The sequence below is a fragment of the Mauremys reevesii genome, linkage group 1 (genome assembly GCF_016161935.1).
Source record: "Mauremys reevesii isolate NIE-2019 linkage group 1, ASM1616193v1, whole genome shotgun sequence".
Lineage (NCBI taxonomy): Eukaryota > Metazoa > Chordata > Testudines > Geoemydidae > Mauremys > Mauremys reevesii.
In genome coordinates this window covers 283054179-283069186 of record NC_052623.1, presented here as the reverse complement: position 1 = coordinate 283069186, position 15008 = coordinate 283054179, and the positions used below count along the sequence as shown (strand labels likewise).

At 38.4% G+C, this 15008-nt stretch overlaps 1 protein-coding gene across 1 annotated transcript in view; it reads left to right on the top strand.

Annotated features, from left to right (window-relative positions):
- TMTC3 (transmembrane O-mannosyltransferase targeting cadherins 3) overlaps positions 1–15008 on the top strand; it is a 46182-nt gene that overhangs the window by 1181 nt on the left and 29993 nt on the right. Inside the window, exons 2-4 of the mRNA XM_039497090.1 lie at positions 6209–6334; positions 8427–8643; positions 10790–11008. Coding sequence (XP_039353024.1) covers positions 8455–8643; positions 10790–11008 — 408 coding nt within the window. The 5' untranslated portion in view covers positions 6209–6334; positions 8427–8454. The remainder of the gene's footprint in view (positions 1–6208; positions 6335–8426; positions 8644–10789; positions 11009–15008) is intronic.

Below are 15008 nucleotides of genomic sequence, written 5' to 3'. Positions count from 1 at the left end.
CTGTAGAGTAGGCATTTCGTATATCAACGGGAAGGATTTGTCCATCAGTGGAGTTAATCCACCTCTCAGGGAGGTGGTACCAATGTCTGCTTAGGTTGACCTTAAGAATGTAGAAAAATTCTTAATGACATCGCAATGGGTGCACAATTTTTCACAAACCTGAGGGATATAGCTATGTAGAGCTAATTTGTAGGTGTATACTAGGTCTTATTTAGCTGGGTGGGGGCAGGAGGGGAATATACAGAAATCCAGAGAAGACTGTAACAAACGTCACAGTGACTTAACTAAGTTAAGTGAGTTGGCATCATGATGGCAAATGACATTGTATGTAGGTAAATGCAAAATAATGCATACTGAAAAGAAATATCAAACTGTTCATATGCCCTAGAGCAGTGGTTCTCAAACTAGGGCCGCCGCTTGTTCAGTGAAAGCTCTTGGCAGGCTGGGCCGGTTTGTTTACCTGCCACGTCCGCAGGTTTGTCCAGTCCAGGCCAATGGGGGCTGCAGGAAGCGGCACGGGCCTAGGAACATGCTGACCGCCCTTCCTGCAGCCCCCATTGGCTTGGAGCGGCGAACAGCGGCCAGTGGGAGCCATGATCGACTGAACCTGCGGACGCAGCAGGTAAACAAACTGGCCCGCCAAGGGCTTTTCCTGAACAAGCATCAGCCCTAGTTTGAGAACCACTGCCCTACAGGGTTCTGAGTCAACTATCCATTCTTGTGGGAATACTGTGGCAAAAAATTAAAAATTCTGCATGCTAACCAAACTGTAAACCAGACTTTCTTTGAAGATTAGAAATGCTGGTTTATAGAGCTTTCTGGTTGGTACGGGGCCAGATAACACAGCTTTTATTGTATAAGGAACAGAATGGAGAATCCTACAGCAAATATCCCATAAATCTAGATGTTGCCTCATCTAGTAAATTGCAGTACTGGTCCCCCAGTTTCAAAAAGAATATTGTAGATTGAGGGAGGGTTTGGAGAAAGATAAAGAAACTATCAGAAGGATGGAAAAAACTGTTATGAGAGATTGAAAAGACTTGGAGTGATTACCTCAGAAAGGAGCTAAACAAGAAGGAATAGGATAAAGTATACAAAATAATGAATGGTACAGAGAAGGTGGACTGGAAGCTTTCATTCTCCATGTCTCATCATACAATGAAAAGTGGGGCAGTCTGTGAAATTAAAAACACCAAATTTAAAACTAATAAATGCAACATATAATTAAACTGGTGGAACTTGTAGCCACAGGCTGCTGTTGAAACCAAAGGCTTAGAAGAGCTCTGCTTCTTTTGGAAAGAATTAAAGTTAGTAACTGTTTATTATTAATGTTTTCAGTTGAGAGTTTCTGAAAGAAATAATTGAAATTGGAATATATCTGAACCTTCAAATATTGAGTAGATGTAAACTATATGTAATGTTTTTCAGGAGTTAGAACTCTAGCACAAAAACTTGCTACAGGTTACTTAACAGTCCTAGTGTCTGTGGAATTTTAATGGAGACCTATTCTTGTCATGTTCCCACACAGTTTTGAAAAACGCTGAGTGACTCAAACTGGTATTCACCTATGTAAAAGTGTGTGTGGTTCTGGACCATGAACTGTTCTTAATGCACTTCTGTGCTGGAATTACTTTACCATCTTTACACAGAACTTGAAAAGGTTTATTAGAGCAGTAAAGTATTCTGGGAATATTATAAAAGACATGCTATACAAGACTTATACACTATATACAAAATTTACACAATGTAAATGTATTTCCCTTCTACCATTTGCATATAGAATAACCAAAGGTGTAAAATTAGTAAATGTGTGAAAAAAGTAGTAAATACTACAAAACCAGCAGAAGAGTAATATTCAGTCCACTTCCAGTTGTATAAAATTGGTTCTCAATTAATTAAAGGTCTGTCGGATCAATATAAGCCCAATTTTTTTTCTGCAAGATTCCATTGTAGGAATGATGTTGCAGAGAGCTTGCTTCCCACAGGATTGCTAACTGTGAATAGCTGTACCATACTTTGAGTTACAATAGCATTTCTATCTAAACATGAATTTTCTAACTTCTCCAGACAGGTAGTCAGATCCTTTTGAAAACTGACATGCAAATTCAGGGTAGTGTTTATGGTTTAAATTTCAGGCTGTTTGGTCTAGGGGTTCCTGGATACACTCTAAAGTCCTACTCCTTATTCCCCTTATGGCCTGTTTTTTCTAAATTCAATTTTCTTAACCATTTTTGTTGGGATGGAGGGGGGAATATCTGTGGGCAACAACCAAATGAAATTTTATCCACTGGCTTTCCCCTATTGATATCTGGTATTCACTACAAAGGATAACTTGTGAAATCTTATAAATAAAAATGTTGTTCAACTTTATTTCTGTTTCTAGAGTAGTATGCCAGAACATTATTGTTCTAGCATAAAATCCCAGCACTGTACGTGGAGGGAATTGAAACCCCTTGCACACAAAATACCCACTAGTTTAGGGGAAAGTGCCCTGGATGAGAGCCAGAAGACCATAAATTAAAGTCTTCTCTTTAACTGGCAATATTTCTTTGCCTCTCACGATTCTTATTGGTCAATACCCCATATTCTCTGCTTAGGATAGACAACTATCATATCCCCACTTATCTTACCAGTAAGATAACTGAGATTGTGTCAGCTCTCTGTGGATAGTGCAGGGAATAGACCCCAGGTCCTTAAGGTATAAGACTCAAGTCTTCCTCATTCAGCCAACCTGGCTTTTGAAATGCCTGTATCAAATGTCAGTGCTTACCGATTCTATCAGTAACAACTGCCCTAACAACTAGATCAGCAATTCTCAAATTGTGGGTCCTGGGCTGGCTTAGTCTTGCTGGGGCCCGGGGCCCAATCCCGAGAGCTTCTGCTTTGGCCTCCCAGCCTGGGGCATTGGGGCTTTGGCTCTTTTTCTCCCCTACCCCTGCCATAGGTGATGGGGCTTGGGCGGGCTCAGGCTCTGGTGCCACCCCTCCTGGGGTCCTGTAGTAGTGTTTCTTGGCTGAACGGGGTCACGGTGCAATGAAGTTTGAGAACTCCTGCACTAGCCTACAGTTCCTTTATCGAACTAAGAATAGAACCCAGGGATCTTGATTCCAAACATTCTAATGATGTCTTGCAAAAAAGTTTTGCAATGTATTTGGAAGGTGTGTTAGCTCCAGGGGTAGAAGATTGTGGCATGGATTTGAAGGTCTCTAATGTTGAGGTGAGTCAGAATAATTCAGTGTATTGGAATTTCTGTCTTGCCCATTTAAAGTTGCAGCCAGTTTTCAGTTTATAAATCTTCACATGCTCTCCTTAATTCACCAAAAAAGTCAAATGGCCTTGGTCTCACAAAGATAGGCTTTGACCTGACAAAGGTTTCACAAGGTAACTTCTCACAGAGCCAGAAACATAATCCATGTTCTTCAGATAGCAGAACCTACTCATCCACTAAGGGTATGTTGACACGTACCTCCTTCTCTTACACAGCAAAAAACGAGCATGCAAAGTCACTCCCAGCTGAATACATGAATGCTGTGCCCAGCCATCTATGAATAGATACAGGGCGACACCCTCATATCCCTTGGTCCCAGCCTTGCCCCCCCAGAAATGTGCATCTTGTACTGTTCAGGAGCCCACTGGATGGTACAAGCTCATATTTAGTCCATCATTCAAACAACGGGTAATGAATATGCACCTGTTGACCTGAATAGAGATGACTTTTTTTGTTTGTTTACACTCTCCCCTACTAGCAAATGGTTGCTTCAACAATTAATAGTTTTCTAAAACCTGTAGTCAGTCCTTTGTTGTCTCTGAGGAGCTAGTCTGTGGGTGTTCCTCAGAATTACAACACATCTCAGCAACAACATATAATAAAATCTCATGGATTTACACACACTTACATTTTAACAGAACAATGATTTTCAGCAGATTATGAGTTTTCAAATGATACCTCACAAGGCATACTTTGTACAAAATATATCATCATATAAATGTTGTATATATGAGGTACTGGGTTTTACATGGGGTACACAATGTCACAGCTTGGTGTAACATTTTAAAATTGCAAATAATTGGGCTCTTTCTTTAAGCGATACCATTTGTTTGTTAGCTCTCTCTAGCAGTGGCTGTTTCACCAGTGTCGAGGAGTAATAGTCATTGGTAACCAGTAACCAAACAACCTCCTTAAAACCAAGTATTATTTATTTAGGAAAAAAGCTTTTAAGAGAACACAAATATTAAAACAAAACAGACTATGCACATGTCTAGTTTACCAGTTGTCTAACCATCTGTGTTGCTTGCTTGGAATGCTCAGGATTGAGAGTCATCTTGTTATGCCCCCTCCCTCCTTTCGTCCTCTCCTTTGCTTCCAGTGAGAGAGAGAAAGATGCTTGTACGTAACTAAGTTTCAGCTCCTTGACACCACCAGTCTGTTAGCCACCCAAATAATCTCCTTAGGGTTCTGCCAACCCTTACTTTACCTTGCGGATGAACAATAGATATACCCCCTGAGTCTCTTTGAAGTGTTCCCCTGTAGCATCCAGCCCTTAACCACTGGACACTCTCAGAAATTACCAGGTAAGCTGTTCTCAAAGGAATAGTGAATATACCAGTTTGTTTGGTTCAACGGAGAATCAGCTGCAATATAACATCACAGCACTAAGATATATTTATAGTGAAAACAATAGTAAGTTTATTTTCAATGGCTAAGGTTTAAGAGATAGTGAACAAGGATAATGATGGAAACATAAATGATTACAGATAAAACAAAAAGTACCACGCTTCCCAGAGTGTACACTTAACTTTAGACAAGGATTTTAGCCCATTAAAGTTATTTATCATACCTAAAGCAAACTCCCATCGTTTCCAAACTCCCAGTGTTTCCAAGCAGCATGGCTGGGATCCTCCTTTCGTGAATGCAAAAATTATGCTTTTTGTTTCTGTGGTGAAAGATAATAAAATGTCTTTTCACATTCTTTTTGTATCCCCAAAGTTCATTGTTTTGTCCCCAGAGTCAGGATGATGCCTGTGGTTTATTCCCTATTGTGCTGGCTCCACGTTGCCTTCATATTCTCATGTTGATATCATATGCAAGCGGTCTTCCATTGTGTTGGCTGATAACACTTATTTTCCATGTGAATATACATCCCTTATCTGGCCAAAACCTGTTTGTCAACTCTGCCTGGGATACAGGCTCTAACACATATTTTCAGCATGTATAAACAGCTCCTTAAATATCAATTGAATGAACATCTTGCAACAATTATGAGGACCAGTATACCATGAGATTTTATTTGAGAACACACATGACCTTTTTTTGCATAAATACTATGAAAGCAATGTGTTAGGTATAGGCCTGAAAAGAGTTGCTGCTAGAGAACAGTGGACCCTTTGCCAGCTGGCAGTGAGGTATTTGTAGGGTCACACCATGTTCACACACACATTGGTATCGTGGTAGGTCTAAACTTCCTATAGACTCCCCAAGACCCTTAGGGACTGGCTGGCATTGTCTGTTCCCTAATTCACAAACCATTTTTTTTTCTCCAGCTTCATCTGCTTAGTCCTTGGATAAACACTCCCCTTCCATAAGGGCAAGTCTTCCCTGGCAGTGCTTTAACGTGACTTGTGTAGTCACGGCATAGCGCTGGGAAAGGTCTCCCAGCGTTCTTAATAAAAAAAATTAAAAAAAAAAAAAAACCACCTCCACGAGGGGCATAGCTACCAGTGCTGGAAGCACTGTCTACACTGGCACTTTACAACGCTGAAACGTACAACTCTCAGGGGGGTGTTTTTTCTCACCCCTGAGTGAGACAGTTGTAGCACTGTAAAGTGCAAGTGTAGACAAGCCCTAAGGTCACTTTTTCAACTGTTTATTGCTCTTTGATCTGTTAGGTCCCAGCCTCCGCAGAACAGCTGTGTCACTTTGACCTGTAATTGCCCTCTTCTTTGTTCTTCCCTACAGCCCCCTGCTAATCTAGAACAATATATTCATACAGGAAAGTTTTATAACCCAGTATGCAGTAACTTCACCTCACTGACCAAGTCTCATCAATGTTAATAAAATAATTACTTCACAGTATTCTTAGATTATTGCATAGCAATTTATTGACTGTTTCTAGTGCTTGATGAGTTTACCAGACAACTGTGGAAGATGAAATTGAAAGGGGTTTCAGTTTTAGTATTTTTCCCTAAATATCATTTTTCATCTTTATAGAAAATTCCCATAAGCATGCAGTAAGTGTGATCAGGACTAATGGCAACAGTTTGAAAAAAAAATTAAGTTCACCGCTTCATGAACTTTCTACTGAGAATGCAGATAAACAAAGTGTCCACTTCAATAGTAAGTTAAACTTTTTATTATTTACAAATCATTACTTTTTTCACTTGCAGTTGAGCATCCAAGGTACTTAACTGAAGCACTTACGTTTTATATAAAACATTTCGTGTATATTCCAGAAGGTTGTGTTTATATGATTAGTTTTCTATTTAGTAACTGTTTTGCAGAAACAAAATTATATTAAAAATGGAGTTTTAAAATTCTACAAAAACATTAACAGTACAGTCTATGCCATTAGGGTATGCTGCGAGTGCCCTCTTATTTGTGATTAGGATTTGAGAGCACTAGAGTTTTACAGTTCTGTTATTTATACTAGAACTGTTAAACGATTTTTAAAAATTGCAATTAATCGTGAGATTAAAAAAACTCATGATTAATCCCAGTTTGAATCATGCAATTAAACAATACTAGAATACCAATGTAAATTTATTATGTGTATTTTGGATGTTTTTTACATTTTCAAATATATTGATTTCAGTTACAACACAGTACAAAGTGTACAGTGCTCATTATATTATTTTTATTACAGATATTTGTATTGTAAACAAGATAAACAAAATAAATAGTTTTTCAATTCACCTCATACAAGTACTGTAGTGCAATCTCTTTATGAAAGTGCAACTTACAAATGTAAAATTATTGGTTTTTTTACATAACTGCACTCAAAAACAAAACAGTGTAAAACTTTAGAGCCTACAAGTCGAAGCTTGAAGTGGCATATCTGGCACATAAATACCTTGCAAAGCAGGCTACAGCAGTGCTATGAAAATACCTGTTCTCACTTTCAGGTGACGTAAATAAAAAGCAGGCAGCATTATCTCCTGGAAATGTAAACAAACTTGATTGTCTTAGCAGTTGGCTGTACAAGAAGTAGAACTGAGTGGACTTGTTTGAGATAAATTGTAAAATACTATTTTTTACAGTGCAAATATTTGTAATAAAAAATAATATAAAGTGAGCACTGTACACTTTGCATTCTGTGTTGTAATTGAAATCAATATATTTGAAAATGTAGAACAACAACCAAAACATTTATAATAAATTTAAATTGGTATTCTCTTATTGTTTAACAGTGCAACTAATACTGTGATTAATTATTACTTTTTAAATTTAATTAGTTTTGCATTAATTGAATGCATGAATTTATGATTAATTGATAGCCTTAATCTATACCATTCATAGGGCAGTGTTCTGACTACAAGTGTCTCTGGCAGCAAGTCTGTGGTATGTGATGGCCACTTTTGAGTTTTTTGTAAATTGAAATAAGTAAATGAAACACAGCAGAACAGAGGTTTGTTTGGATGTAAGCCTTCATTAAGGGGAGAAAGTTTAGACACACCATTTTTGTTAATATTAGGTTTTGTAAAATTTGTTTTGAAAACCTCAGTTTTAAGCTTAAATTTATTACTGTGACCTCGTGTGTATAAATTTAGCTTTGAATGAATTTAGTTTTGTACTGTTTATACCAGGGGTCAGCAACCTATGGCACGCGTGCCAAAGACGGCACGTAAGCTAATTTTTAATGGCACGCTGCTGCCTGCCGGCACTCTGGCAGGCAGCAGCATGCCATTAAAAATCCAGCCCAGCCCGGCCTGGCCTACTCTTCTCCGCCCTCTGCTCCCCCTGCCCCCGCTGCCAGTCTGGGGTTCTGGATGCCGGACCCTTGCCAGCCGGGGTCCTGGCCGCAGGCCCCGCTCAGCCCGCTGCCGGCCTAAATGAACAGAACCCCAGACCAGCAGGGGGCTGAGTGGGCTTGTGGCATAAGATCAGCATTTTAATTTAATTTTAAATTTAAGCTTCTTAAACATTTTGAAAAACTTGTTTATTTTACAATACAACAATATTTTAGTTATATAATATATAGACTCAGAGAGAGAGACCTTCTAAAAACATTAAAATGTGTTTCTGGCATGCGAAACCTTAAATTAAAGTGAATAAATGAAGACTTGGCACACCACTTCTGAAAGGTTGCTGACCCGTGGTCTATGCCTTTTTAATATGGATTGTTCTAAATCTATGTTCAACAGCTGAAGTTGAAATAAACTAAAATTGAAATCAATAAAATTTGTGTTCATGAAACTGTCTATTTTTCCAGATTTAATCTATGAAAGCTTGTGAAGAAGATGGCTGATGTTAGCCTGAAGGAAATAGCACTGATAGTAGGTGTGGTGGCAGCCTGTTACTGGAACAGTCTCTTCTGTGGCTTTGTTTTTGATGATGTTTCAGCAATTCTGGACAATAAAGACTTGCATCCTTCTACTCCTTTAAAAAATCTGTTTCAGAATGACTTCTGGGGGACTCCTATGTCTGAGGTAAATTGGCCATAAGATCTATTTAGTCTCAGAAATATTGTAAGTTCTTCAAAGTTCCACTTCTTATGTTCTCCTTTATCATTTCATTTTTGCAGAATAGTTTGTTCGATAGTTGGTAAATAATACCAATTTCTAATCTGTGTTCCTGATTTATGTGTTTTATAAACTCATTTGGTTAATCAACAGCCTCTTGCAACAAAATATAAACTAGGCCAGTATCACATATAATACTTTTGTCCATCCAGTCTTATTTTTTATATTAGAACTTGTAGTATCTGAACACTACCCAAGAATTAAAAACAATAACAAAAAACCCTAATAGTAGACTATTCTATAGAAACGGGAAGAAAAGATGGTCTTGTAGTTCGTGCAGTTGCCTAGTACTTGGGGGAGATGAGTTCCCAAACTTTACTTTGGTCAAATCACTTCATCTCCCTAGATGAAATCCTGGCAAAACTCCTTTTGACTTCATTGGGGCAAGGATTTCACCATCTGTGCCTCACTTCCAAATATTTCCCAACCTCACATAAAAAAATCATTAATCTTTTGGAGGCACTCATTACTAAAATGGAGGGAGGGGGGGCATATAAGTACTGAGATAAGCCTCTATACACAGTCTGTTATATCCTCAGGTCTGATATTAGACATTCTGATTAGTAGAAATACAGAGATTAAATAAAATATGTGCTTGCATATTTTCACAGCTAAAATCATCTGCTAAAAAGTAAATGTATATGTGAGACCAAAACTGCCAAGCTCTGTTTAATTGTAATGTAAACCTAACAGTTAAGTATTGAATTTTTTTCAGTTTGAGAGAAACTCAAAGAACTATTACAACACTTTAACCATTAGGAATGTGCTTTACTAGTAAACAAATCTACTCTCATTATTGGTTTAATTACCTCTAATATAGTCTCACTATTTTACAATACATACTGACTGTACCCTGAAATAAAACAATTTCAGATACATCAAATGTTTACCTATGTTAATTAGTCAGTTAATTAATTAGTTTCCCTATATTTGTTTTACAGATCACTCAACAATTTAAGAAATGTCAGTACAATCCATGTATTTCTTCATGAATATTAATTTATTTTTCTCAGTTTGATAACTTTCTAAGATTTAGCATCACAAGAATAAAATAAAATGCCATAAAAATAGTTTGGAAACACTTCCACATATTTTAAAATATATTTTTATGGCTGTGATATTATATCATTTTAAGAAACATTCTTCTGACTATATAGCCATGAAATAGGATTTGGGACTTCTTACTAGCTGCCAGTGTTAGAATATAATACTGTAGATGTATTTGTAGTTTCTGGTGCCTATATTAATAGCAATCGAAGTACCATTTCAAGGAAGAGTTATATTAATATCCTACTTATTGTGACTTCACAGTCTTAAGTCAATCCACACTCATTTCATATCTAAGGAAAATTCTCTTTATAATGACATGTGGCAACACTACTAACTCCCAGTAATCTAGAAAGAGTTCTCCCCAAACTGTACATTCAGAATATCTAAATTGTAAGATTTATTTATCAATTAAACAGAATAATAATCTTTGAGAAACTATGCTAATCGTTTCATCTCAAATGCTTCTTATTTAAAAATGTGTGTATTTTTAAGACATGCCAGACTGGAATGGAATAAATAGCCTGGATGATAATAAAATGTGTATTATTTTACTCATTATCACTTTTCTGGTTAAATCAGCTTTGAGTACACATTGTATAATTCAGACGTGTGCTCATGAAGGCCAAATAAGAACCTAGATAGATACAAACTTTGCTCATATATCAAACTAATACATGTATTAAAAAGAGTTGAATTTTATTTTTAATTTTTGACCATTTTTATTAGTGCTTTATCTAGTAGAGCACCAGCTATGGTAAGTAGTGGATCAGACAGTATACTTGAAAAATATACAGTACCCATTTGAAAGCTGGGGAAATGATCAAAATTAACTCTTTACATTTTTCCTATCCTCCTTAATTCTCCCTGGAATTCTGCGCTGTTAACCAACTGGTGTATTCATCTTAGGTAGATGCACTTCAGCAGTGGAAAAAAATACTTGTGTATAGTTTAAATTGTATTAGTGTAAATTTATGATTATTATGGTTTATTTATTTCCCTGTAGGAGAGGAGTCATAAGTCGTATCGACCGCTTACTGTCCTCACATTTCGTTTAAACTACCTGTTCAGTGAGTTAAATGCCGTTTCTTATCACCTCCTAAATCTGGTTTTTCATGCGGTGGTTTGCATAGTCTTCCTTAAAGTCTGTAAGCTTTTTCTGGACAACAGGAGCAGTGTAATTGCATCCTTGCTGTTTGCAGTGCACCCAATACACACTGAAGCGGTAGGTAAACCTGAGAAGGGCATTTTTAATTTATTAACATTTTCGGCTCAATTTAATTTTATATGTGTATATGGTGTGTGTGTTAGTATATTGTAGCCTCTAAAAGTATTTATACTGCTGAGGTGTAAGAAAAAGTATCATAAAGTTAAACGCATTTTAACAGTGAGGATTTAATACGGCTTTTGCTATTGTGCGAACAAAGTTCCTCAGTTTAAATCTGTCCCAATTCAGATTTTGTGGCTTGCGTTAAATTACTGTTATGATCTCAATCCAATTCATAGTAGCCAAGTAGCTGCATTGCAAAACTAATAATTCAACACAATTCAAAACAATTAGAAATAATGGACAATCACAAAAGTCCAGGATGATCCAGTTCCTGTTTTGTGTTTTTGTTTAAACAAAGTTGTGGAAGCTTTTCCTGGAGCCGGTTAGCTTAGCTCACAGAATGAATGAACTTCTGGCTCTTCCTAATAATTAATTTTACACTAAGTTCTACAAGGATTAGGTAGTGCTATGGTTACACTTTAAGTCCCTTCTGAAAGTGGTAATGGAGTTCCACTCCAGTTACACCAGTTATCCTGCCAACCTTTTTCATTACTGTACAGCCATCCCAATAAGGCCTTTTTCCACAAGTTTGATGTGAAAATATCTGTATGTTTTATCTGGAACGTACACTAGAGCCCTAAGGGAACATAGTGGCTGTCGTACTAGATCAAACTTTTGGTCCATCTAGTCTAGTGTCCTGGCTTTGACAGTGACCAGTACTGGGAACTTGAGAAAGATGCAAGAATTTCCATAGTAGATAGTTAGGGTATACTCTGCCCGTACAGGATATTCTTCCTAAACCTCCGACTGTTTCAGACTCACCATCTGTCTGGTTTGACACCAAAACAATAAACTTAACTATTGCCAAGAATACCTTGTCTACAGGGCTTTTTGATTGTATTTTTACTGTTTCAGCCAACCAGGCTTATAGCTTGGTAATGTCACAACTCAATTCTTTTTGGAACGGAGCAGCTCTGGCTAGCTAGCATCAGATCTGTTTCTATCCCGGAGATTTGTAAAGCAGCTACATGGTATTTTCTGTACATGTTTCCAAGTGCATCTTTGCATAGATTGGGTTTCCATCCAGGATGACATTGTTCACAAACATGTTCCTCAGACACTCCTAATCCCAAGAATTGTATTTGTCTCAGGAATTCTCTTTAAGTTGCCCACTTTTGAAAATTTTCTGAATATATCTTAGTCCTCCACAACTTTTTCAACTGTAAAGGCGTTATCTTTCATATACACCAAAAAGAGAAACTAGTCCTGTTTTTCACCTTTTAAGACAGAGGCTCTCAAACTGGGGGTTGGGACTCCTCACAGGGTCATGAGGTTATTACATGGGGGATCACAAGCTGTCAGCCTCCACCCCAACCCGGCTTTGCCTCCAGCATTTATAATAGTGTTAAATATGTAAAAAAGTGTTTTTAATTTATAAGGGGGGTTGCACACAGAGGCTTGCTATGTGAAAGGGGTCACCAGTACAGTAACTCCTCACTTAACGTTGTAGTTATGTTCCTGAAAAATGTGACTTTAAGCGAAATGATGTTAAGCGAATCCAATTTCCCCATAAGAATTAATGTAAATGAGGGGGTTAGGTTCCAGGGAAATTTTTTTCATCAGACAAATGACCGTATTTTATTTTCTTACACACACACACTCTCTCTCTCTCTCTCTCTAAATTTTAAACAAACAATTTACTGTTGGTACACAGTGATGATGATTGTGAAGCTTGGTTGAGGTGGAGGGATCAGAGGGTTGGATATTTCTCAAAGAATGTCTTACTGCTAAATGGTGAACTAGCAATTGGCTGAGCCCTCAATGGTTAACTCTCTCACTCTACAAGGCAGCAGGAATGGAGGGAGGGGAGACAGCATCCCAGACAGAGACACACATCCTGTGTGTGAGAGAGAGATGTGCATTTCCCCAACCCTACTGTTAAGTATACTGCCTTGTTAATTAGATCAGCTTGCTGAGACTGTAGCTGCTGCCAGCAAGCTCCCTCCATCCTGAGCCCTGTCATATGTCCCGGCTGCTCTGTGGAAGATGGGGTAAGCGGGGTGCAGGGGGGAGGGGGACACCCTGCCAGCCCCCCTTTTCCTCCGCTCCCCCACACACAGCAAGCAGGAGTCTTGGGGAGCAGCTTCAAGGCAGAGGGCAGGAGCATCACATGGCAGTGGGGGGAGAGACAGCTGAACTGCTGGCAATTGATAGCCTGCTGGGCAGCTGCTACACAGGGAATTTAGGGGAGCGGGGAGCTGATAGGGAGGCTGCCAGTCCACCCTGGTTCCAAGACCCCACCAGCTAGCTGCAACGGGCTGCTCTTCCTGCAAGGAGTGGACAAAGCAGGCGGCTGCCAAAGTTAGAAGGGAGCATTGCACAACTTTAAACGAGCATGCTCCCTAATTGATCAGCAACGAAACAACATTAACCAGGACAACTTTAAGTGAGGAGTTACTGTACAAAAGTTTGAGAATCAGTGTTTTAAGGCATGGTTAGATTTGATTTTTCCCTTGTTAATCTTTTTATTTCTTATTTTAGAGATGTTATCTTTAGCTTTAGGGCCCAAGAGTGGGAAGCGTATGTTTGGGGAAAATAATACTTATTTATAATTCTTGTTCTCTAAACATAGATCTCTGCATCACCACTCAACTTTTTCCCTTAGAATTTGAAAACAAGTATTTAGAATATTTTTACCTTATTTTTAATTGTTTTTTTTATTTGAGTCACCATTACATGCTTTTCAAAGGAAGGTATCTTATTGTCTCAGACTTCCAAAAATTTAAAGACCAAGGAGTTCTTGTCCAGTCTTGTGCTTCCAAGCTGTCACAGATCCAGAGGTCTGGAACAGTGCCTGAGAGGACTCATTTAGAATGTTAACCCCCTTTAGGATCACACTCTCACTGGGGTAAACCCCTTGGCTTCGCCACCTCCTGCGATCAAACCCTGGAACCTTCCACACACCCAAAGGGAGCAATCTATCCCCCAACTTCCTTAGATTGGAATGACTCTCAGGCAGCATTGTCAAAGCAGAAGGGTTTATTAGATGTCTGGAACAGAGCGTAGAAAGTTCTTAGATAGCATCGAGGATAGAAAGTTACAACACAGTCTGTCTGGTTTAGTCCTGACCCTCCAGAGCCTCCTCTGCAATTGCCCCAGTCGAGAAGCATGTTTCCTGCTTCCAGTAGTCCAGACTATACTCAAGGGCACCTCCTCCATTCTTTGTTCTCATTCCCAGACAAAAACAGGTCACCTGGTCATCCTCCTTAGCTCTTTGTTCTCCCGCTGGCCAAAACTGACTGGCTTCCTGCCGAGAGGGGGTCAGCAATCCCAGGTCTTTCATTGCTAGGCACTGAATGTCTGGGCTTTGTCTTCTGGGTTCATCATGGGTGTGAGGCCCCAAACAACCAGGTGTCAATTCCACCTGCATTGCTAAAAGAATAAGCCACCTTTTACCACCGCCTAGTTAACCATGCAGAACTTAGGGGAAACTGAGGCACACATAGAATTCATACAGAATATTAAGAAAAATTCCCACTTCATCACACAAGCACAAACCCAAGAGTAGCAATTCAGAGAGGCATATCTTTGAGAAAAAGAATTACCAGTAAGTAATTTATTTTATTTTTTCCGTCCTTTTATTTTCTCCGTCCTTTTATTAATTAATGTAAGGATTGTCTTACGTCTCATCTGTACAGAAGCAGCTACTCATTTTAGTTCTGTTTGGCTAATAGTTTCTATTAGCGGTTCATGACTTGACCAAGTCACTCTATAATTTTATCACTTTATTTCATTGCTGATGTGATACATTGTTTCTTTATCTTGCCTATTTACACACCCTTCTACAGTGTACAGAGGAGATGTCTGTACCTTGTTTTAAAGTTATATTATAAAATTACAGTACCAATAAATTTAGGGTAAGGGTCATACTACTCTCATGCTGCACAGTGAACTT